This window comes from Desmodus rotundus, chromosome 11 (genome assembly GCF_022682495.2).
Source record: "Desmodus rotundus isolate HL8 chromosome 11, HLdesRot8A.1, whole genome shotgun sequence".
Lineage (NCBI taxonomy): Eukaryota > Metazoa > Chordata > Mammalia > Chiroptera > Phyllostomidae > Desmodus > Desmodus rotundus.
This window is the reverse complement of record NC_071397.1, coordinates 32,060,856-32,087,256: the sequence shown is the minus strand read 5'-3', so window position 1 is coordinate 32,087,256 and position 26,401 is coordinate 32,060,856. Positions and strand designations below refer to the sequence as shown.

Below are 26,401 nucleotides of genomic sequence, written 5' to 3'. Positions count from 1 at the left end.
GTGTATGAGGATTACATTAAAATGCAGACACTGGTTCAGCAGGTTTGAGATGGGGATTGAGCTTCTGCTTTACATCAGCTTACAGTGGACCACAGAGTATCTACAGGTAGAGGCAATTTGGGGGCACTTTGGTGAGAAAAGGAAGTTGGAGAAAATTCTTTTCAAGCTTCACTGTATAAGATGGATCAATAAGTTCAGATTTATTCTGGAGGCAGGCAAATGTGAGAGCTGTCGGGCTGGGCGGGGATATCCGCCTGGCAACCTAAGCCCGCCCCTTATCCTCTCAAACCACCAATGATGGACTGTGGCTTTGTTCCAGGAGACCAATCCCTAGCCCCTGAGGGGAGCAAATCAGAATTTGGTGCTTAAAACCCCTCCATATTCCCTGCTTGGTGCCGCCTTCTTCGCAGGGCTCTGGGCAGAGCAGAGGATTTTGCCAGAGAGCACAAACCCCAAATAAAGCTCTGTACTGCCTAATTTTGTGGCTGATTGGCATTTATTCCTCGGCAGAGCCTAAGAAAACCTTTCAAGAGGGACTCCAGAAGATTCATTGATAATGTTGCTGAGAGAAGGCTTTGTGGTTTGGTTTTGTTCCTTTCTTCATTTTCTTTTTAACTTAAAGACTGGAAGCTACATAATAAGTTAAATTGCCCTTTGCTCTCGCCTCCAATTCTATTCTTCCCCCTCACTAGGTATTTGATATTGTCTTCCAGAAGCAACCATCATTATAATTTATAATGCATCCTTCCACTCAATGTTTTTACTAGTAAGGCTGAGTATATTTTCATGTATTAACTGTCATTTTATTTTCCTCTTCTATAAACTGCCTCATGAGATCTTTCATCCAGTTTGCATTAGGTTGTTTTTTCTTACAGATTTGTAGAAACTTCATATGTTACTATTACAAAATGCTGTCTTAACAATATAAGTTACAAATATCATCCTTGGTCTCTTATTTTTGTTTGTTCTGCTTTGTAGGACAGAAGGTTTGATTATGATGTGGGCAAATTTATCAGACTTCTACTTAATGAGTTGTGCTTACATGTCTTCTGTTTTTAACAAATCATCTCTTCCTACTGCAAAGTCATAAAGATATTCTCCTATATTTTTTCAAGAAGTTTTAAGGTTTTATTTTTCACATTTAGGTTTTAATACATTTAAAATTTTTCTTTATATATGGTGTGAACAAGGTACCTAGTTTTACTTCTCCTTATGAATCTGCTACCCCAACACAAGTATTAAATAATGAATCTTTCTTCCACTGTTTTGCATTGCCAGCTGAGCCGAAATTTCTAGTTCTTCAATATCTTTTCTCCATTTTCTTCTACAGTAACAGAATTTTAGCAGGAAACATGACATCCAGAGTTAATTGCATTTTTCAGGCTTACTTGCAGCTGGGTGTGGCCATGTTCTGGCTCATGAGCTGTTAGTAGAAGGAGGGTGTGCACCCTTCAGGAAGTGTCCCGAAGGGAAGAGACATGCCTTTTCCCATTCTTAGCATCATTCCTTCTAGTGGAATACAAATGTGTTGACTGGAGCTGGAGAGGCTATCCTGAGCCATTAGCTGAGTTTAGAAAAGTAGGCCATAAATAGTTGTGCAAGAAGATAGAAGTCTCGGTCCCTGACTTCCTCTGGAATAATGGGTGAGAGAGAAATAAACATTAATCTTCATTGAACCATTGCTATTCTGTGTTATCTGTCACTCACAGAAATTCTAATATATATCACATTTATATCAATTTGCCATAAATGTTTCAATCTATTTATCAATTCTTATTTCTCTTCTATTGACTTATTTGTCTATCTTGGGCCAGACACCATGTGCTTTAATTAATACAGTTCTGTATTGTTTTGATGTCTGATAGGTAAATTGCTTCTCCTAGTTCCTTTTCAAAATTGTTTTGGCTGTTCTTTGACTATGACTCCTCCATATGAACTTTAGCGTTTGTCTAGTTGCAGGGGTAAAGCATGGTGGTATTTTTTTCTTTGAATTTTGTTAGCCTGCAGATTCCTATAGGGAGTATCAACACTATTATGAAACTGAATGTCGCCATGCATGAGCATGGTATGTTTTATGTTCTACAATAACATTTTGTACTCTCCATACAGATCTGCACATCCTTTGTCAGATTTATAGTCCTTGATGTTGTTATAAATGGTCTTTTTTATTGCATTACCTAATGGATTACTGATGGTCTAAAAGATATCATTAATTTTTTAAGTATATTTTATTGATTACGCTATTACAATTGTCCCAACTTTTTGCCCTTTGCCCCCCTCCACCTGGTAACCCCCACAACCTCAGGCAATCCCCTCCCTCAGTTCATGTGCATGGGTCATGTAAATAAGTTCTTTGGCTACTCCAGTTCCTATACTGTTCTTAACATCTCCCTGTCTATTTTTTATCTACCAATTTGTACTTCTTACTCCCTGAACCTTTTCCCCCATTCTCCCCCTCCCCCCTCCCAGCTGATAACCCTCCAAATGATCTCCATATCTATGATTCTGTTTCTGTTCTGCTTGTTTGCTTTGTTTTTTTAGATTCGGTTATTGATAGTTGTGCATTTGTTGACATTTTAATGATCATAGTTTGATCTTCTTTTTCTTAAATAAGTTCCTTTAACATTTCATATAATAAGGGCTTGGTGATGGTGAACTCCTTTAGCTTTACCTTGTCCAGGAAGCACTTTATCTGACCTTCCATTCTAAATAATAGCTTTTTTGGATAGAGTAATGTAGGTTATAGGTCCTTGCTTTTCATCACTTCAAATAACTTTTGCCAGTCCCTTTTGCCTGCAAGGTTTCTTTTAAGAAATTAGTTGACAGTCTTATGGGAACTTCTTTGTAGGTAACTCTCTGCTTTTCTCTCACTGCTTTTCAGATTTTCTCTTTACCTTTAACCTTTGTCATTTTAATTATGATGTGTCTTGGTGTGGCCCTGTTTGGGTCCAACTTGTTTGGGACTCCCTGTGCTTCCTGGGCTTGTATGTCTGTTTCCTTCACCAAATTAGGGAAGTTTTCTTTCACTATTTTTTCAAATAAGTTTTCAATTTCTTGCTCTTCCTCTTCTCCTTATGGCACCACTGTGATTTGGATGTTGGTATGCTTGGAGATGTCCCAGAAACTCTTCATTCTATTCTTGGTTTTTTGAATTCATTTTTCTTCTTGTTGTTCTGAGTGAATGCCTTTTTCTTCCTTATGTTCCAAATCATTGATTTGAATCTCAGCTTCATTCCCTCTACTGTTGGTTTCCTGTGGATTTTTCTCTATTTCACTTAATGCAAACTTCATTTCTGCCTGAGTCTTTTTCATGCTGTTACAGTACCTAATGAGTTCTTTGAGCATCCTGATAACCAGTGTTTTGAACTCAGCTGATAAGCAACCTGCATCTGATAGGTTGCTTATCACCATTTCACGTAGTTCTTTTCCTGGAGTTTTCTTCTTTTCTTTCATTTGGGCCATATTTCTTTGTCTCCTCAATTTGGCAGCCTCCCTGTGTTTGTTTCTGTGTATTAGGTAGAGCTGCTTTGACTCCCTGTCTTAGTAACATGATCTATTGTAGAAAAGGCACCTGTAAATTGTGTGGGGCAGAGACATAGTAAGTCTCCAGAGTGGGGCAACCCATTTCACTGCTATGTGGCTCTGTGTGGGGGGAGGGCTCAGAGAGGGGACAATGCTGCTGCTGGCCTCTGTACATTGCCTGGGAGGAAGCTGTCTCCTGGCACTCGCCCCTTTGCCAGTCACTTCTCTTTCTCTGCTTCTCACTGTATGCCCCTTGTGCACTTCCAGCTGTTGCCCTGGTGCTGAATCCCAGAGTGGATGGGTCTGCATGAGTCCTAAGTCCATTGCAGGCCCCTTAAGAGAAGTCTCCTGAGAATCCTGCACTTTCTTCCACCGCCGCAACCTCCACTTGTTTTTGCATCCAGAAGTGATGGGGACTTATCTTTCTGGCACTGGAACCCTGGGCTGTGTGATCTGGTCTGGGGCTGGGATCACTCACTCCTGAGGTATCCTTCCCAAGTTTTATCCACCACATGTGAATGTGAAACCACCCATTCCTCCATCTCTCTGTGTCTTCCATGCCTCCGTGTCTCCACCCCTCCTATCCATCTGGATGACTGTGGCTTCTTCAAATCCTTGGTTGTCAGACTTCCATACAGCTTGATTTTCTGATAAACCTGGGTGTTATTTGTTTTGTAGTCTAGTTGTAATTTTTGCTGTAGTTGTGCACGGAAGCAAAGCACATTTACCTATGCCTCCATCTTAGCTGGGAGTCCAGGATACTATTAATTTGTGTGTGTGATCTTGTATTCAGCAACCCTGCTGAACTCATTAGTTCTGAGAGTCTGTCTATAGAGTCTCTTGAATTTTCTATTAGTTTCCATCAAGCAACCAATGGGGCATGAAAATAGTACAGCTGAATTGACTCGATGGTGACAGCATCAAGAGTCTTGAAACAGAAGAGTCATATAGGCAAGAAGTGTGGGTGCTAATAGTAGAGCCTAACCAGTAACATGGTGACTGGACTCAGGCCGAGCTGGGATTGTGCACCAGGGTATAAGTCAGCACACCTCAGAGAGATATGCTAGCTCTGGAGCCAGAGGTAGGACCATGAATCAAGAGCTGGGTGGAGAGAGGGAGGGTAGTGTTAGGTCTGGGAGGATTCAAGCATCAGAAGCAGTAACTGAGCCAGACAACAACATCGCTACCCTGAAGATCATTTAAGGCAGATCATTTTGAGCCAGAAATAGATTTTGTCCAATCTGAAGAAACATGGGAGCAAAAGTTGTTTTATCTTAGCTGAGACACCAGATGCCACTATTGGAGACAATGTCCCTGTGAAGCAGAAAAGAATATGGTGAAAGGGAAAAGAACTGAATCTTAACCAGGGATGGACCACTGGAAGCCAATGTAGACCAAAACCTTTTAGCTTCTTATAAACTCTGAAAGGGGAGGTAATTTTCTTGGTCTGCAGTCTCTCTCCAGGGACTTTAGTTAATGAATCCTTCTTTATAATGCCTATCACCACTCCTGGTGTTTTTAAATTTTCATGACAGGGTCCTATGAGTTTTCCAAAAAGACTAAAAATTTTAGGCTATGACCCCTCTGAGTTTTAGATGTCTATCTAGGGGGCCCTGGAATCACATTAAGATAGTGAGAAAAAACAGCTCTATTACCTGAGATACGACCCTTAGTCTTTTGTGTTTGAAGGTCTAAAATCAGAAATGAGGAGAAATAATAATTGGGGCTATAGGTCCATAATGTGAGACAGTGCTTGATTCATCCAGATTGCATTCTGAATCCAGAAAAAGCCTGATGTAGATGTTTTTGGTACCATGCTTGGGGCCAGAGAAGCCAGACACAGAACACTGTGGTTTCCTAGGGTGCTGCCATTCTGCACCAGCCTGCCACCCAGTGGTTACAGCAATTGGTGCAACACGTTACTGGAGTCACCACATGATCCATATGCAGTCACGTGCCCCTTAAGGAACATTCTGAGAAATGAGTGCTTAGGCAATTTCATCCTTGTGAGGCCATCACGGGGTGTAGTTACACACACCTAGATGGTACAGCTTACACACCTTGGCCACGTGATATAGCCTATTGCTCCTCGACTACAACCTATACAAAACAAGATTAAATCAAGGACAAAAGAAATGATGCAATCAACATGCATGAGGCTGCTAGCAGCTAACATGGAGTACTGTTTGCAGCAAACTTTTTTTTTTAATTTTTATTGTTATTTAATTACAGTTGTATGCCTTTTCTCCCCATCCCTCCACCCCACCCCAGCAGAACCCATCTCCCTCCCCCACCTCCACCCTCCCCCTTGATTTTGTCCATGTGTCCTTTATAGTAGCTCCTGTAATCCCCTCTCCTCACTGTCCCCTCCCCACTCCCCCCGGGCTATTGTTAGATTGTTCTTAACTTCAATGTCTCTGGTTATATTTTGAGCAAACTATTTTTAATAAGTAGAAAGAGTACACTGTAAACTATGGATAAAAAGCAGTGTAGTAAATACACAAACCGGTAAAATGGTTCCTTGTCATCATCTCTGAGCACAACATACCACACATAACTGCATGCGCTGTACTTTTGTATAGCTGACCGCACAGCGGGTTTGTTGGCACCAGCACCACCGCAAATGTGTGAGTCATGTGTCGTGCTACGAGAGGGCAGCTACAACATCACTAGGCACTAAGAATTTTTCAGTTCCACTACAATCTTATGGGACCACTGTTGACTATGCAGTCCATCTTTGACCAAAACATCGTCAGGTGGCACATGACTGCATAGCCTCTTTCTTTCCTGTGCCTCAAAGTGCATATTCCCCGGGTCAAACCAGGGGTAGAGGGAAGTAAACATTCCTGCTATCATGACAATAGCAAAAATGTTATTGATAAAATTATTATGAAAAGATGTTTCCAATTATAAAAATATATAATTCTTACACTTACTATATAATTAGGAGTCTACCAAACACAGCTGTTTCAATGTCACTTGCTTTAATATCAGTGAAATGGACCAGCTATAACTCAGCTTATACCACAGTTAGGTGATTGGTTTAGCCATATAGACTGCGAGGAAGGACATGAAATAGAGCCAGAGATTTCAAGACCACCATCCTGATTGTGAATAGCCTTATAGATATCACTGTGGACAAAAGAATTTCACTTTCCCTCCATAAACATTGAAGATAACGTGAACTCAGTGCCAACCTTAACCTTAGGCCAAATGCCACCCATTCTAAAAATACCTTTCACTTGTGCTCCCTGGAGAACACGTTCTCCAGAGACTGAAAGTAAGATTCAGTCACTTACTCTAAAAGAGTTTCCATTGCATTTAAACATTTGCTGTGAAAAGAGGGTACTCTGGGCTGACACCAAGTATTCTCAGGGTAGACCTGAATGATCTACCAACTTCAGGTTTCTCCGCAAACGGCAGCTGTGGAGGACAGCAAATCACCAGGCAGAGTCTGAAGTAGTGCTGAGTAACACTATCAGGCCCAGACTTTAAATTTGGAAGCTTCTACACACAAAGTCATCCATGGCAGGGACCATTCATGGCCCATTTATAGCTTTACATCTAATTTATATGCACTCGGAAGGCATCATCAACCCAAAACTCCATGATGATGCTACTCTCTGATTTGGAAGAATCGGTGTTACCCTCTGATATATGGGGGTTTTGTTCATTTTCATTTTTTATTTGTTTTGGTTTTGGTATAGAAAGGGTTTCTACTTTTGTAGACTGGAAACAATATATTAAAATAAGCCCACTGTATCTTACATGTTTGGGTGCAAAGTTGTGGGAGAGGAAAATGCACATGAAGGGATGGGGGCATCTCTCTTCTCGATGGTCTAAGGAAAAGGAAAGGAATACAATCAACATTTCATGGAACACATGCTCCAGGCATCTTGCCATCTTGTAAATTACTTAAACCTCAGACAAACTTTTGAACTTAAGAAGATAGTACCTAGTACCTTCCTCTACCACTTGACATCTGTGTCCCTGAGCAAAATGTTTCCCATCTCCAAGCCCCAAGGTACTTGTCTGTGAAATGGACATAATCCCTCAGAGGGAGCCATGAGTATTAAATAAGATAAGGAATCTGCAACAGAATAATCACACAAATTACCATAACAGCTATTAAACTAAAACCAGGTATTAATTCTCTCTCATAGATGCTAAAAATATCAGTTCTAAATTGTTTTAAACTCACTATAACTTAACAAAACAAGAGGAATACTTTATCAAAAATCTACAATTACAGCCATATCCGGAAATCACAATAGCTATTGTTCCATTGATTACTATAGAAAATAAAACAAATGCTAATACATTTCTAAAATCTACATTCAGGTAACTCAGGTTTGTTTGGGTTTTTTTAATACATACTAGATTTATAATGAACTATTAGGAAAAAAATTTACCTTTTTTTTTAACCTTTCCCCCGCTCCTGCCAGAAAGTTTTAAATGTTCCTAAAATTTGAGGAAACAATTGCAAGTATGATCTTGTTCCCTTAAGATAACTAAAACTTCCTCCAGCAATTTCATTCATTACCATAAGGTTCCAATCATACAGATGCAGGGTTTCTTTAGGCAACACTGAAGTCTCAAGTCTGTTTCTGTGAGGTGACTTAGTGCCATCTCTTTTTTTTTTCTATTGTTTTTAATGTCCTTCTTAATGGTTCAAAGTTATTTTTTTATTTTTAATTTTCATTTATTTATTTTGTTGTTGTTGTTCAAGCACAGTTTTCTGCCTTTTCCCCCCACCCCAGCCCAACCCCTCAACCCTCCCCACCTCCCTCCTATTTCCACCCCTCCCTGTTATTGTCCATGTGTCCTTTATAATTGTTCCTGCAAACCCTTCACCCTTTCCCCCTGAAATTCCCTCCCCTCTCCCCTCTGTTCACTGTCAGCCTGTTCTCAATTTCAGTGTCTTTGGTTATATTTTGCTTGTTTGTTTGTTTTGTTGATTAGGTTCCTGTTAAAGGTGAGATCATGTGGTATATGTCTTTCACCGCAGGGCTTATTTCGCTTAGCATAATGCTTTCCAGTTCCATCCATGCTGTCGCAAAGGGTAGGAGCTCCTTCTTTCTTTCTACTGCATAGAATTCCATTGTGTAAATGTACCATAGTTTTCTGATCCATTCATTTATTGATAGGCACCTAGGTTGCTTCCAGCACTTGGCTATTGTAAATTATGCTGCTATGAACATTGGGGTACATAGGTTCTTTTGGATTGGTGTTGCAGGGTTCTTAGGATATAATCCCAGCCGTAGAATTGCCAGGTCAAAAGGCAGATCCATTTTTAGTTTTCGAGGAAATTCCATAGTGTTTTCCACAGAGGCCACACCAGTCTGCATTCCCACCAACAGTGCACTAGGGTTCCCTTTTCTCCACATCCTCTCTAACACTTGTTGTTTGTTGCTTTGTTTATGATGGCCATTCTGACTGGTGTGAAGTGGTATCTCATTGTGGTTTTAATTTGCATCTCTCTGATAGCTAGTGATGCTGAACATCTTTTCATGTGTCTCTGGGCCCTCTGTATGTCCTCCTTGGAGAACTGTCCAAGTCTTTTGCCCATTTTTAAATTGGGTTGCTTATCTTCTTAGAGTGGAGTCGTGTGGGTTCTTTATATATTTTGGAAATTAGACCCTTGTCTGAGGTATCATTGGCAAATATGTTTTCCCATATAGTTGGTTCTCTTTTTATTTTAATACTGTTTTCTTTACCTGTGCAGAAGCTTTTTATTTTGATGAGATCCCATTTGCTTATTCTTTTCTTTATGTCCCTTGCTCTAGGGGACATATCAGTGAAAATATTGCTGCATGAAATATCTGAGATTTTCCTGCCTATGTTCTCCTTTAGGACTTTTATGATGTCACGACTTATATTTAAGTCTTTATCCACCTTGAATTTATTTTTGTGTATGGTGTAAGTTGGTGCTCGAGTTTCATTTTTTTGCATGTAGCTGTCCAGCTCTCCCAACACCATTTGTTGAAGAGGCTATTTTTACTCCATTTTATACTGCTGCCCCCTTTGTCAAAAATTAATTGGACATAGAGACTTGGGTTTATTTCTGGGCTCTCTATTCTGTTCCATTGGTCTGTCTGTTTTTACACCAGGAGCAGGCTATTTTGATTACAGTGGCCTCATAATACAGTTTGGTATCAGGTATTGTGATCTTAGTGCCATCTCTTTATGTCCATTTTGAACTTACACACAGCCAAAATTACTAAATGTTAGTAAATTAACATGTATCAACCCCAATCAGGAGACAGCAGTGAACTGCTTTCCTCATTTGCAATGGGGTAAAGAATGTAAGAGACTCATCATGTGCAGGAATCAGCCTCAGTGGCACCAGCAGTTTTGCCCACACTGGAGAGCAGTTTCTATAGAAACGCTAGACATCTTGATAAAAATTTGTCAATGCAAAACAAATTTGACATGGGAAGTTTGATGATAATACAGTACATTATAGGTTTTGATTTTCACTAAATGAAATCCTTATTTTTTAAAGTAAGTTGTTCCTCCCAAGCAAATAAAATGTGTATTTTTCTTAAACACAGAAAGTTTACTTTTTAAAAAAAGATTTTATTATATTTTATTCTTTTGATTTTTAGAGAGAGGGGAAGGGAGGGAGAGAGAGATAGGGAGAAACATCCACCTGAGAAACACTGATCAGTTGCCTCTTGCAGCACCCCCCAACCCCCCACCACAACCCATCACGTGCCCTGACCAGACTGGGAATCAAACCAGCAACCCCTCGGTTCACTGGCCACTGCTCAACCACTGAGCCACACCAGCCAGGATGAAAGTTTATTTCTCAACCCAATTTTCAATGTGTTATGCGCGTCAGTCCATAGATCACCAACAACACTACTGACAGTACCTTCCACATTACCATTTAAAACACAGGTATTAAAAGAGTAATAAACCATACAGCAATAGAGCCTTTACTAAAATATAAAACTTTCTGCCCCGGCCACGTGACTCAGTTGGTTGAAGCATCATCCTGTGCGCCAAAAGGTTGTGGGTTCAATTCCCAATGAGGGCACATACCTAGGTTGTGGGTTCAAGCCCCTGTCAGAGTGCATATAGGAAGCAACTGATGGATCTTTTCCCTTTTTCTCCCCCTTCCTCTCTCTCTAAAATTTATAAACATATCCTCAAGTGAAGGTTTTTTAAAATCCATTAGTCAAGATAAATTTTTGTCTCAAGGAACAGGAGCATCACAAGCAAGATGTCACCCATAGACCCAGAAGTAAGTCACTCTGCTAGAGCCCTCTCCAATCTATTTGAAATCAGACATCCCCTGCTTTTTGTTGTTCCTGAGAGTGCTAAGACATGGCTTCTCCAAAATGTGTACTCAGCCAAAGCATTCTGGAAAGTTATGTTTTCAAAACGACACCACTGATGGAATTGAAAGGCCTTAACTCTGCATCACCAGAGGTTTTTAAAAATCCTATCAGTCAACATAAAATTAGACAAATTGTACAAAAAGAAATCTGTTAGCTGAAATGTGTGAGGGATTTCAAAAGAATATTATGTATATGTAAGAAAAATATGTTGAAATATTACATTTAAGTGCTAATATGTAAACTACGATAGAATCTTAAGGTCTTTGTACTCAATGGGATCTTTTTTATGTGTTCTGTTTCAAACATGAAGATGATGCTAAACCTCCATCAAAAAGGCATGTACTTTACACATCATGAGTCTGTCAGAATGTGGAAAATTCTACAAAATAAATAGCCATGTTCTTTAACAAATACATGGCATAGCAAGGGAAGAAAGGAATAGAAGTCTTATAGGTTAAAAGAGACTTAGAAGCTTGGCATCTTTGAGACAGCACTACATATCATTAGAATGACTTACCTCCAAAACAGCCTAAATACTGGTGAGGATGTAGAGCAACAACAACCCCTATTCATTGCTGCTGGGAATGTAAAATGGTGCATCCACTTTAGAAGACAGTTAGGTGATTTCTTATGAAACTAAATATCCTCTTACCACATGATACAATGTTGTGCTCCCAGGTATTTACCCAAATGAGTTTAAAAAAAAACAAAAACTTATGTCCACATGAAAACCTGTGCACAAATCTTCAAAACAGCTTTATTCACATTTGCTAAAACTTGCAAGCAACCAAGATGTCCTTCAGTAGGTAAATTCATAAACAACTTGTGGTACACCCATGCAATGGAGTAACATTCAACTCTAAAAAGAAATGAGTTATCAAACCACAAAAAAACACAGAGGGAACAAATGCTTATTGCTAAGTGAAAGAAGCCAGCATGAAAAGGCTCCATACTATATAATTTCAAATGCATGGCATTCTGGGAAAGGCGAAACTATACAGTAAAAAGGTCATTGGTTGGGGGGGCGGGAGGGAGGAAGAGGATACGTAGGTGGAGCACGGGGGGCGGGATTAGGGCAGAGAATCTTTTCCTCATGATACTGTAATGATGAATACATGACATCATGCTTTTGGCAAAAGCCATAAAACTACAGTGTAAAAAGTGTGATGTAAAGCCATGGCCTTTAGTTGATAGCAGTGTATCCACATTGGTCATCAGCTATAACAAATGTCCCACATGAATGTACCAGTGTGTTAGTAACAGGGGAAACTGGAGGGGCAGATAATATGGGAATGGTCTAGACTTTCTTTTCAGTTTTTCCATAAACCTAAGACTGCTCTAAGACATAAAATCTATTGTTTTTTTATGAGAAAGACTATTAGAGACATATCAACCAATTTAAATTGAACCTATTTTGGATCCCAATTCTAACAAATAAGCTGTAAAAAGACATCTTTGAGACAGGGAAATTTGAATATGGATGAGTAATGGATAATATTAATGAATTATTGTGTGATTTGTTTGGTTTGATAATGGCATCAGTATTTTTAAGTCTTTACCTGAAATGTATGAAATGTCTGGAATTTTCTTTAAAACAGTCCAGTGATGGCTGTGGGGGAAAGGGGAACCATGCAGAATGGGAAATGTGTGAAATAAATTTGGCAAAATATTGATAATCATTGGAATCAAGTAAATAGTCAGTAGTGTTTTTTCTATTCTCTCTACTTTTGTGCATGTTTAAAATTTTTCATAATGAAGTGTTTTCTAAGGCATGGGCTTTGAAATGTTTTTTAAGGATTGTGGTGATCTGTTTCAATCTGTCGTGACTAAAGGGCATAAGAACCTGGATTAGAACACAGTCTAGGTTTTCAGGTAGGACCACCTGCTACACAGCGATGAAGGGGACAGTGCGGGGACGGACTGGGTTTTAACCAGGTAGTAGCCAGAATTTCTTTTTTTTAATGTACTGGCAGTCTAATCCAGAGGTAAAGTAATTTTCTTAAACCTGCATTGTAGCATTCAATTTACAAATTCTCCTGCTTAAGAAATCAGGGAAAAAAAAGCCAGTGATAAACACAATGACTCTGAGACACCACTGAAGCTATCACTGAAAGCCTCTTCTAAGCTATCAAAGGTGTGACAGCTTTAATTTCCTTAGACCTACCTAATAGCATTCAATTTACTCATCCCACGACTAAGTAATCAGAAAATGTCAACAATGCAACACAATGAAAGCTATCAGAAGTAACGAGGAGGTCAGCCAGCATCTCCTACCCCTGTCCAAACTTGCACCACTTTTGGACAGCCCTCCAACTATGGACTGGGACTGAGTTTTCTTTTCCCAAATATCCTTCCCAGGCCATTTGGTACTTTTTAGGACAAAATGTCATCAAAAGCTATTTTATCCTTGTTTTTTGGCATCCCATGTCTACCTGCCTTCTACCCCTCTTGGGGCCCCCATTTCCAACCCTCTGCCAGCCCCTTGGACTTAATAGGATCTGGCCTCCTTAGTTCTAAACCTAGGCACTCCCAGCATACCAATTAACTCTTATCCTCAGGCCCTTCCTATTGATTGTGGGTTTAGATGGTGGACCAAACACCTAAGTCAAGGAAATTTTAGCCCCCTGTGAATAAGGAATTACATAGGCAGCATGGAAAGAATGTGGGGTTTGGAGTAAGACACACACTTTTGAATCCTTGTGCTTAATCAAGTTACTCTTTCTCTGAGCTCAGGTTCTCTTAGCTATAAAATGAGAATAATGTCACCTAGGCCTATAGATGCTTTGAGAATTAAATAACATGTAAGTGCTTACCATGGTGTCTAACACATAACAGGCATTGTGTCCAGTGTATCCTATTCCATCAGACCACAGTGGTGCTGGGTGGGTTTTCACCACATGACTTATAGCTTGCAAGCACTGTTGGTGCAGTTACTTTAAGAAGTTAATAACCTTAATTTCTGTCCTTCCTGTTATCATCTCTTCTCCTTCAGATAAAAGTCCACCCCACCTTGTAGTTTCCATAAAAGACAGTTTTTTCCTTATCAATTCACTGATGAGCTTCTCCATGAAACATATTGTATGGGGCCCGCCTCTGTTAACATCACAGTAGCTAAGTGAGAGACAATATGTGATAATAAAGAAATAGGCAATATAGGGACTTTTTTAATAAACAAACAGAAATTAATGTAAAAGAGAATGCAAACTTTAAGAGACTAAATATCTTTTCTCCAATTTCTATCCTTCAAAATACTTTTGGAACTTTCCTCCTAAAACTCTCTTAAATGTCAAATTCTTAAATGTCTCTTTCGCACAATCTCATTATTTTACAGCCACATCTTGTAAGTTAAAACTGAGACCTGGTTAAGTGCTTTCCTTTACATGGGAGGATGTCACTACATAGCCTCATTACTTGTGTATCTTGCTGTTGGTTTCTCTGTGGGGTGCGGAGGTGTTGAACCATCACATTCTGTAGATTGACGTTGTTGGGTTTTTGTTCTTTGGTGCCTGTTTGTTTGTAGACAAACAGAACAGGGTCCACTGATGGGGACTGGAGTCATCACGCCAACTGATGCAACAAGTTCTGATGGAATTTTTTTAAATAGAAAGGAATAATTTTTAATATTCTGATTTATTAGTGTTATAGATAATGACTTGTAAGGTTGCAATTTTTATTCCGGAGGACCTCAGAAAGATAAACTAAACATAACTGCACTTTTCTTTTTACTTGAATCACTGGTGGAGAAAACTAGTGTAAATGTGCCCTATTAAAAGAATACCTAAAAAATGAAAATTTAGCTATCCTTTTACCAAAGGATTAATCATAGCTTCTCTAAAAAATAGCAAACTCTCATGTGTCACTTTAAATATGGTTGAAGTTATACAACACTTTAAGAATACATCCACTGTTAAAATAATATGTGGCTATGTTCACCAGCAGGTTATGATGCTGTAGCACTTTCTAATATCAAGATTCCATTGATCTCATTATCTTTTCTCTTATAAAACAACAATTTGTTTCAGAGCCAGTATATTTTTCATTCGTCAGAAAATATGAGTGCATATGTAGAGAGAATTCTGACTAAAAAGGATTATCAGGAAGGGCTGACTCAACAGCACTGTAGCTTCACACAGCAGTTAGGCGAATAGATTTGAACCTTAATCTTCCAATCTGCCTGAGTCATTCAATTTCGAGTTGCTTTGGCTGCACTTTTATCTTATTTTTGAAGGTCATTCTGTTTCATGTGTGATTTTCCCAGCTGATTTACTATCTGTTCCACTGATATTTCACAACACTTGCAAAAACTGATTTCAAAGTCCCTGAAGTTGAAGAGATAAAACTGACATATCTTCTTAAATTTTTCAGTGTATTTAAAATTTACTATCAGACTCTTTCAGGCTTTTCACAGAGACAACATTACTTACACCTTTTTTAAAATGTGGCTGCTTTTTAGGCTCCCTTATAACAAGTAAATAAAATAAAATTGACCCAAAAAATGGCATACAGTTTCTAATCAGCAACTGACTTCACATATTATATACTTATCATTGAAATGACTTCCAAGGATAAACAGAATTGCACACAAAAGCTTTATGATGCAAGGGTAACATAGAAGTTGTAGAAAATAAATGATATTATAAAAAAGTATTATCCTAGGATTGGAATACCATAAAAGACAATAAATCTGAGTTGTAATAGTGGCTCTTGCTGACCTTAAATAAATCACTTCACTCAACTGCTATCTATTATTTCCCTTCTTTAAAATATTTATAATAATACCCATGTCTCTGTGAGTATGTTACGAGAATAACCCAATCGTTAGGTTGTAAAGCACTGAGGAACTTTAAACTTTATTATGAAAACAATTGAGTGCATACAAACAGGACAGAAAACTGCACATTTACCTATCTTATTTTGTTTGTAATTTGATCACGGTCTGAGAAATGTCTGACAGTGCAGCTGCTTAGAGGAAGCAGGACATGGGAAAGTATGTCTAGATTATCCGTTTTTGAAATCCCTTCCTAAAAATAGTATTGCTCTTCCTATGGAGTACATTCATCATATATCACCTGCTATCTAGAAAGTACGAATAAAAATGTTTCCATATGTCCTCTAACTTTCATAATTGTTAGAGAAATATTTATACTTCCCTTGGACAGTAACTAAGAAATATCTCCTCAGAGGTACCTTTTACTTATAAATTCCTTGAAGGCAGAAACCACGTTTGTACATCTTGTATGTTCCCAGAGCAACCCAGGCAGGACCTTACATCATAATATGAGGCTCCATAAATATTTCTTAAGCTGTTCTCTCTGCTCAGAGCTAGGGATGGAAGATAAGTAAGTCAAGGTTTCTGTTCTCAAGGAATGACTCGCACTATTAATCTGTCTTAGGTAGCCGCAACACAATGTGCTATAATAAAGACTCAGTATACCTGACAGCACAGAAAAGGGATTGCCAAGAAATCTTTACAGAAAGCGTGGAATTTAGGACAATTAAGAACTCACCATGCACAGAAGAAGCAAACAGGTAGAGGGAACAATACAAGGAAAAGACCATGCATATTCACGTTCACTGAGTAGTGCAATGTGTAAAGCATACAACAGCTGGCAGAAAGTGCTGAAAGATGAGACTGGGAACTGAAGTCAGTTTCTAAGGGTTTCGTGTTTTTTACCAAAGAATTGGGATTTTATCCTCTAGAGAAGTAACCTCCAAAGTGGGAAGCATTCACCCAGGTGCACATGCAAAATGGTTTAGGGAAAAATCAAAACATCGATTTGGATTTATCCTTTCTCATCATTTTTTGAGTGTTTGTTGAGTACAAAGAGTGTATGTATGTAATTTATTTTAAAAATACATATGTTGGGTGTATATTCAAAAAATTTTGTATTAAGATACAGTTAACATACAATATTGTATTAGTTTCAGGTGTACAACATAGTTATTCAACACTTATATTCCTAACAAAGTGATCACCAATGTCTAGTAACCATACAAAGTTATTATGATGTTATTGACTATATTCTTTATGCTGTATATTATGTCCTCATAACATTTATTTTATAACTGGAGGTTTGCACCTCTGATTTCCCTTCACTTTTTTCACTCTTCCCTGACCCCCAAATTTTATTGACAGAGTACACAGTCAAAAACTGTGAAGATCTAGGCACCGACTACCTGCTCCCAGGCTGTGCAGTGTTCTTTACCTGCTTCCAGACCCTCTGCTGCAACTGTGCTCTGCCAGACCCTCGGTCAGGCCACGAAGCAACCAAGCTGGATCCCCTCTTTGCATCCATTGGACCTGGAGGTACTGGGACAGAGCTGGACATCCTGCACCTGGCATTGTTCAAGCCAGATGTCTGTCAGGACAGAAAGAATAACCCAGACCCTTGATCACTGTCTGAGAACATCTTACAGTGCAGCTGCCTAAAGGGAGCAGGATATGGGAAAGAATGTCCAGATTACAGCCAACTGAAGACAGAAGGTCCAGACTTCTAGATAAAATGTTTCACTATAAAGCTGTTTAGAATGAAGTTCTTCCAGAAGCCATCCACACAATTTTCCACTTAACCATGAAATATGTTCCCTCCTAATGCAGGAAATCATGTTGGTGTATTGTGTGGGGTTTACACTGATTAACAAATATCTGAAACTTGAAAAAATGTGAAGACCTAGACAATAAGCTATCACTAAAGAGTTTTTATAAAGATTTCACTTATTTATTTTTAGAGAGAGGGGAAGGGAAGGGAAAAGAGAGGGAGAGAAACATCAATGTGTGGTTGCCTCTCATGCACCCCCCACTGGGGACCTGGCCCGCTACCCAGGCATGTGCCCTGACTGGGAATCGAAGTGGCGACCCTTTGGTTCTCAGGCTGGCACTCAATCCACTGAGCCACACCAGCCAGGGCACTAAAGAGTTTTTTTAAAGAGGTAACAGTATTGGATGGATATTATAAAAAGATAACAATAAGGTACATATAAATAATACTACACCAGGGAAAAGGAGAAATATTTTCTCAGCTTTATTTATTGACATATAACATATGTAAGTTTAAGGTGTACAGCAAGGGTGTCAAACTCATTTTCACCAGGGGCCACATCAGCCTCACAGTTGCCTTCAAAGGGCCGAATGTAACTTTAGGACTGTATATATGTAACTACTCCTTAATTAGGATAAGGGAGCTTGGTGCTGCCGCCCCGTAGAAACGAGGTGCTGGGCCAAATAAAACAATGTAGAGGGCCGGATTCGGCCCAAGGGCCTTGTGTTTGCCACCTGTGGTGTACAGCATTGTGATTTAAAACACATATATAGTGCAAAATGATTAGTTAATATCTCCATCCCCTCACAAAACTGTACCTTTGTGTGAGTGTGTAGTGGTAACACTTAAGATTTACCTTCTCAACTTTCAAGTATAAAATGCGTTATTATTCATTATAGTCACCATACTGCATATTAGATCCCCAGACCTTATTCATCTTATAACTGGGAGTTTGGACCACTTGACTGATATCACCCCCATTTCCCTCAATCTCCAGCTCCTGGCAACCATCATTCTACTCTCTATTTCTATGAGTTCACCTTTTTAGATTCCACATATAAGTAAGGACATACAGTACCTTGTTTTTCTATCATTTATTTCACTTAACATAATGTCCACAGAGTCCATCCATGCATCCATGTTATCACAAAAACAGGATTCCCTTTTTGTGACTGAGTAATATTCCATTACACACCCACACACACACATATATATATGATCTGTCCAGAAGGTACCCAGCCATGTACTATGAAAAATAGAGGCATTTATTGAAGAAGATACAAGATACAAGAAACATTGTACATGGGATAATGACACCTCAGTCCCCTTCAAAGTAGGCACCTTGGGACCTCACACAGTTCTCCCAATCACCATCAGTTCCCCTGTCATATTTTCCTGAATCTCATCAATGGTTTAAAATCTCTTCCTTTTCAAAGGTGATTTTAGTTTTGGGAAAAGGCAGAAGTCACAGGACACCAAAGCTGAGCTGTAGGGGGGCTGAGTCACCTGGGTGACTCGTTTCACAAAAAAAAAACTCTTTATGAGATATAATCCACGAGCAGGCGTGTTGTTGTGATGAAGCTGCCAATGATCAGTTGCCCATAGCTGTGGCCTTCTGAATCATCCGAATAGTTTCCACAGAAAAATGTTGAAACTTAACACAAAATTTGATGCAGATTCATTGCTCTACTCGCTCAATCATTTCCAATGTGGCAGCCACACAGTACACATGCTCACTCAATGGCATCTACCTCCCACTGATTAGGACAGTGAAGTCACCATTGTTCACACATGCACATTCCAGTCCACTCCCCCTGGCTGCCAGGTTACATTGATGTCATGCAAACTATTCTCATTATATTAATAATGGCTGGACTTTTCCCAGACAGACCTTGTAAGATTCACTTGGTCTAGAACTGTGCTATCCAATGTGGTATCCCAAGAACACTTGAAATGTGGCTCTTCCTAATGAAGATACACTGTATGTGTAAAATACATACCAAGTTTCAAAGATTTAGTATCAAGAAAAGAATGCAACATATCTTATGAAGAGTTTTATAATGATTAAGTGTTGAATTAATAAAATACTTAGTATATTGGGTTAAATAATTTATGTGATACAATTCATCTTGTGCTCACTTCAGCAGCACATATACTAAAATTTATCTCACCTTTTTTGGTGGGGGTAGATTATTTTTTAAATTTTTCATGTGGTCATTTAAATTTTTTTAATTAAATATATGGCTTGCATTATATTTCTATTGAACAGCACTGGTTTAGAATGTTGGTAAAGGAAGAATTGCCAACCAAAAAATGAACAACATCAACAACAATTTTCTATAGTAGTGAGCAGTCAGAAAGTAAATCCCAGATATAAGGAAGAAAATGGCGTCATTTTACACTTTAAAAAAAATTCTCTTAGAAAGATTATAAAGTAAAGCAAAAAAAGAAAGTACCTCCTCTAGGCCTACAATCAATGACAATGCAGTAGCAATAAGTGCACCCAGAGCCCATCTTGGCTCCTAATATCATTTACCTTAAAGCAAAGACTATATAGTATACATGTGGGACATCTGCTATAACATCTAGAAAGATAGTGTTCAAAAAACACAATAGTGACATGTAAAAGGGTACAGAGGTCAACTGAAAGAGCTCCCAGTTGCCAAAGCTGAAACAATTTGAGCAAAAAAATAAATAACATGGTGTTGGCTTATAACCCAAAGTATAAAATAAATATGAGTCAAGGGAGAGGGTAGAGGTGGGGGAGGGAGGTGGGATTGGCTGGGGTGGGGTGGAGGGATGGGGAGAAAATTCAGACAACTGTAATGAAATAATAATAAAAAAAATTTTTTAAGTTTAAAAAATAAATAAATATGAGTCCATGCCAATATTAATAAATGATTGAATATATAAGTAAATGGGAGGAGAATAAACAAATCTCCTACACAAAGACTTCTCCCCTTCAAAGGGATGGAGAATAACTCCCTACCCCTTAAGTAGAGGCTGCACATAGTCACTTCCTTCCAAAGGAGGGGAAACCTCACAAACACTATCTCAGGCATGTGATGAAGGTTAATGTCGCCTGCGATAATCATCAATGGACTGCGCCTTCCCTTGCAATTATATGATGAGAATGACACCACCTCTGCAGTCTTCTTCCAAAACACATAACCCCAGTCTAAATATAAGAAAAACATCAAACAAACTCAAAATTGAAAGACTTCCTACAAAACCTACTAGTACGCTACCAATTGTCAGGATCAACAAAAATAGGAAAAGTCTGAGAAACTGTCACAGAGAGGCCTGAGAAGACACAAGTGCTAAACTAAGTTAGTAATAATGTATCAGTATAAGCTAAGTAGTTGTGAGCAATACCAATATAAGATTTTAATAGGTCAGACTAGACAAAGGGTATGGAGAATTCTCTATACTATCTCTGCAACTTTTCTGTAAAGCTAAAACTTCTAAAATAAAAGGCGTATTTTTTTTTAAAGATGTCCTCTTATTTGAAATCTTTCAAATCTCTTGGAATCTTTATTCTCTGGTCCAAGTCTTCTTTGAATAACCTAGCTATTCAAAGTGTGGTGGTCACTTTCAATACAGAATCTCAGGATGTACCATCAGGATTTCCAGAGAAACAGAATCAATAGGATGTGGGTTTGTAAAAAGAATTATTATAAGGAATTGGCTCATGCAATTATGAAGGCTGCAAATCCAAATCTACAACGTGGGCCAGCAGGGTGGACACCCAGGGGAGTCCTGGTGCAAACAATGTCTGAGAGCTCTCTGCGAGAGAACGCTCCCTGGCTCAGGGAGTTGGCCTTTTTGGTCTATTCAGGCCTTTGATTGAATAAAGTCTACCCAAATTAACGAAAGCAAACTGTTTTACCCAGAACTCATAGGTTTAAATCCAAAAACACCCTTGAAGTTTACACATAAAAGTAACTGTCACATCAGACCTACTAAATCTGAATCTGCTTTTTAAAAGGATCTGCCAGGTTATTTCGAGAATATTCAAGTTGGGTGGCATTGTTCTACAAGGCTCCTAACCAACTGGAATGCCTGCCCTCAGAGAGTTTTCAATCTATGAGGTAATTTCAGTAACTCAAAAACAAAACTTAATTTGTTGTTTTTACTTGATAACTTTCCTAACATTTATTTATCTGGAGGCTAAGGGACACCTTCAGAAACCCCAGCCCTCCTTATAGGGCAAGGGTGACCCATTTGTTCCCTCTTAGACTCACCAAGCCTTTGACCTGATTTATTGAATTACTGCCTTGAGAGTCTTCCCTGGCTACAATGAACTCCCCAAGGACATCTACCATATTTTTTTCCCTTTTACTTCCATATCTTTATCACCGACAATAACTGATGAACTTCTGAAGCCTTTGGTCAGGAGAGAGGCCCCAGATCTGTCCCACTCCCACCCACCCCTGCCCGCCACCACAAGCTGGCCTTTTTTCCTAGTTCCTCTTTCTCAGAGTCAGCAAATACCAGAGAAGCTGTTTCAAGCTTTAGACCTGTGGAGGCATAACACACATATATCAGAGGATTCTATAGGTTGAATCACGAACCTGCTGATATTGGGTTATTTTGACCTACAGAATTGGCATTTTCATACAACTCAACGATATATTTCTATTTACTCTTTTCTTTCTCAAAAGCTATTTTAGGGACAGTATGCGGTTACAGGTAGATAGTACCAGCGTTGGGAATATTCACGGTAATTTACTACTGATAATTGTACGCCAGATACACACCATCCACTTTCCAAGTTTGATTCAAACCCTCTCTTTAATTGCGCGACTCAAGTCCCCTTGACCGGCCTGCAAGGTGCCACTCAGCCCTGGTCTCGGAGGGGCAGCCCCTGCGCTCTACACCGGAGCGCAAGAGGCCGAGGCATTGTCCATCAGAACACTCCCAACACCGCGTGCCTAGAACCCGCAGAGCGGCAAACTGAACGCGGACCACGCCCCACGACGCCAGAGATCCCAGAATTCCGCTTTCCCCATTCCAGAGTTGCCCACAGCTAACATGGCGTCGGGGGCGGAGTCCCCGGGACGCCGCGGGGCGGGGCCATGGTGACAGGACTTGGTTGAGGGGCGTTGCCAGACTGGGGGCTGCCCCGGGGCTCCCGCTGTCTGGCCCGGGTGCTCCTCTAAGCCGGTAGATCTCACTCCAGCTCCCCGGAGGCGTCATGAGGTCTCCGGTTCGGGGCCTGCCCCCAAACGATGGCGAAAAGGTCTCAGACAATACACCCCTCCTGCAGGACGCCCCGCAGGCGGAAGTCGGTGAGGAGCGGCGCGATCCCGGGGCTTTGGCCGGGTGGCGGGGTGACGAGTACCGGCGCCCTCGGCCGATAGAGCCAGAGCTGCTTAGACCGGTGGGCGGGCGGGCGGAGTCGGGGGGTGGGGAAGGAGAGCCTAGGCGCGTGGGCACTCGAGGAAAGAGAGCTCCGTGAGGGCCCCGCTTAGCCTTCGCGGCCCCAGTGCCCAGAAGCCGCTCCAGGACTGCAGGGGCGGGCGAGGACCGCCGGCCAGGCCCTGCTGGTGGCTCGGTGGGACCTCAGCAAGTGCAGTCCCGTGGCACCTGGGCAGGGAGCTGCTGGGCGCCGCTGGCAGTGGGCTCCTGGCTGTTTTCGGTAGTGTCAGGTGGGGGGAGGGGGTCCCGTGGGGGAATGACCTGCAGCAGAATCTACGAGTCAATGAAACCAGGAGCAAAGGGCCAGACAGAGTACCCAGCGTGAGAGCGAACTGGGGAAGAAACCTGCAAATCGACGGGCTGGAATGAGCCGCTGGCTCTTCCTCTCTGCCACCTCCCGGTTTCCGCAGCCGCATTCCGCCAGCATGTGAGCTGGTAGCTCCTTGAACGAGGATGAGAGACAAAAAAAGGACTGAGGTTTACATTTATGAGTATGCGGGTGGAAATTACTGTGTAACCCAGGGAGTATCTTGAAATTGTGTGGCAATAGATTAAAAGTGCTGCGCACTGTCTTCTACGGTCCTGAGATTTAAGTTACAACAGTTACTCTTAAGATATATCTATAAAGTTCTAAGGTTCTAACTTGCCAAAGGTTTTGCAACAAGTAGAAAAGTAGGTACTTCACAACGCATCCTCCCTGAATTGGGGGGAATTAACATTTTTTTCAATTTGATACTTTTCTAATGTAACTTCTTTAAAAGTAATTAAAACTAAACATTAACACAGTTTGTGTGCATACTGTAGTTGCAAAGACGTGTACATAAGAAACAGAGTTGAATTAGAAATTTGACCTTTCCTGGCCAAGAGAAGTATAGTTCTGTGACATCATTTTTATTTAACATTACCAGATGGCAGGCAGCAGTAGAGGTGACAACATTGTAGCTCCATCTGGCAGCTGGGAGATGGTGTTGGTGGATGCTCGTGTAAATACTATACCACAGTAACGTTTCACTGGGAGTTGGACTTAGTTGCATAAACTGATCTTTTCCGGTGACATATAGTGTTACATTTACATCATTTTCTTCTGTGAAATAATCTAGTATGGAAATTCAGAAACAAATGTCAAAATAAAGATATTCCCTAGAGACTACTAAAGTCTGTTGCAGTTTCGGGGGAGATATATATATATAATTTTAGCTAAATATTAAACATCATTAGTTGTCAAGAAAGTGCAGATTAAAACCACAATAAGTGATTACATCCCCACTAGAATGGCTAAAATTTAAAAGGCTGAAGATACCAAATGTTGACAAAGATATGGAATAACTACTTGGAAACTGGCAATTTAAAGTTAAACATACATTACCATAACGTAGCAGCTTTATTTATAATAGTAAAAAACTGGCAACAACCTAGATATCCATCAACAGGTGAATGGATGAACAAATAGATATATGTCCATACAATAGAATACTACTCGGTAATAAAAAGAAACTTCTGCTACACATGATAAACAATAACCTTCCAGGCTGGAAGTTTTTCTGAAAGAGTTTATTGAGCCATATGCTAGCCAGGAAAAGGCCAGATCCTGGGACATACAGTCTAAACCAGCAGCAGCAGCAGGCCTAGATGGAGAGCACAGGCATGTCCGCTGTCCTGGCATTGATGGGGCTCTAATATGCAATGAGTTTGGGGAAGAGAAATGTAAGTTTTTTTAAGTATATTTTATTGATTTACTATTACAGGTGTCCGATTTTTTTTTCCCCTTATCCCCATCCACCCAATACCCCCATTCCCTTCAGCATTCCCCCCTCCCTTAGTTTATGTCCATGGGTCATACATATGCTTTGGCTTCTCCAATTCCTATACTATTCTTAACCTCCCCCTGTCTATTTTGTGCCTACCAGTTATGCTTCTTTTTTTTTTTTAATATATTTATTGATTATGCTATTACAGTTGTCCCATTTCCCCCCCACTCCACTCCATCCTGCCCACCCCCCTCCCTCCCACATTCCCCGCCTATAGTTCATGTCCATAGGTCATACTTATAAGTTCTTTGGTTTCTACATTTCCTACACTATTTTTACCCTCCCCCTGTCTATTTTCCACCTATCATCTATGCTACTTATTCTCTGTACCTTTCCCCCTCTCTCCCTCTCCCACTCCCTTAATGACAACCCTCATGTTCTAGTTGTTTGCCTAGTTTGCTCTCGTTTTTGTTTTATGTGTGGCCGTTAATAACTGTGAGTTTGCTGTCATTTTTACTGTTCCTATTTTTGATCTTCTTTTTCTTAGGTAACTCCCTTTAACATTTCATATAATAAGGGCTTGGTGATGATGAGCTTCTTTAACTTGACCTTATCTGAGAAGCACTTTATCTTCCCTTCCATTCTAAGTGATAGCTTTGCTGGATACAGTAATCTTGGATGTAGATCCTTGCGTTTAATCTTGGGTAATGTAATTATGATGTGCCTTGGCGTGTTCCTCCTTGGGTCCAGCTTCTTTGGGACTCTCTGAACTTCCTGGACTTCCCGGAAGTCTATTTCCTTTGCCAGATTAGGGAAGTTCTCCTTCATTATTTGTTCAAATAAGTTTTCAATTTTTTGTTCTTCCTCTTCTCCTTCTGGCACCCCTATAATTCGGATGTTGGAACGTTTCAAGGTGTCCTGGAGGTTCCTAAGCCTCTCCTCATTTTTCCAAGTTCTTGTTTCTTCATTCTTTTCTGTTTGGATGTTTGTTTCTTCCTTCTGGTCCACACCATTGATTTGAGTCCCAGTTTCCTTCTCATCACTATTGGTTCCCTGTACATTTTCCTTTGTTTCTCTTAGCATAGGCTTCATTTTTTCATCTGTTTTTCGAATAGATTCAACCAAGTCTGTGAGCATATTGATAACCAGTGCTTTGAACTGTGCATCTGATAGGTTGGCTATCTCTTCGTCGCTTAGTTGTATTTTTTCTGGAGCTTTGAAGTGTTCTGTCATTTGGGCCATTTTTTTGTTGTTGTTTGTCTTGGCGCATCTGTTACTTTAAGGGGCAGAGCCTTAGGTGTTCACCGGGGCGGGGTAACGCTGGTCGCTGAGCTGTGACGCTGTACGAGGGGGAGGCGCTGAGTGGGAGCAATGGCGCCCGCCTCACTCTCCTCCGGATTTCAATCTTTCACTCTGCTACCCACAATCAAACTGGGCCACTCTGGTGCTGGTTCCCGAGTAAGTGGGCCTGTGCACACTCTAGGCCCCTGTGGGTCTCTCCAACAACCTCTCCTGTGAGGCTGGGAGTCTCTCCTGCTGCTGCCCCAACCCCCAGGGGCACTTTCAATCAGAGGTTTGAGGCTTTATTTCCCGGAGCTGGAGCCCTGGGTTGCACAGTCTGCTTCTATGCCCACCGTTCGTCCAGTTTATCTGTGGGCGAATGTGGTGCCGCAAGGTGCTACCCGCCACTCTGCCTGCCCCACTCTCCGCCACTCTGAGTCCGGCCCTCTCGGTTTATCTGCGCAGATGTGGGGCCGCAGGGTCTGCTAGTGCTCGGACTGCCTGCGCCATTTGTCCCACACTCCGCCAGTCTCAGTCCCGCCAC

The 26,401-nt window shown here is 40.5% G+C and overlaps 1 protein-coding gene across 2 annotated transcripts in view; it reads left to right on the top strand.

The window, feature by feature from the left end:
* Positions 1–22,473: 22,473 nt before the first annotated feature.
* The window catches only part of SLC17A5 (solute carrier family 17 member 5), a 62,847-nt gene continuing 58,919 nt past the window's right edge, over positions 22,474–26,401 (top strand). Inside the window, exon 1 of one of the 2 annotated variants that reach the window (XM_045184861.3) lies at positions 22,474–22,698. In XM_045184861.3, the coding sequence (XP_045040796.2) occupies positions 22,605–22,698 (94 nt within the window). In that variant the 5' untranslated portion in view covers positions 22,474–22,604. The remainder of the gene's footprint in view (positions 22,699–26,401) is intronic. The other variant, XM_024576610.3, reaches the window with a different exon arrangement.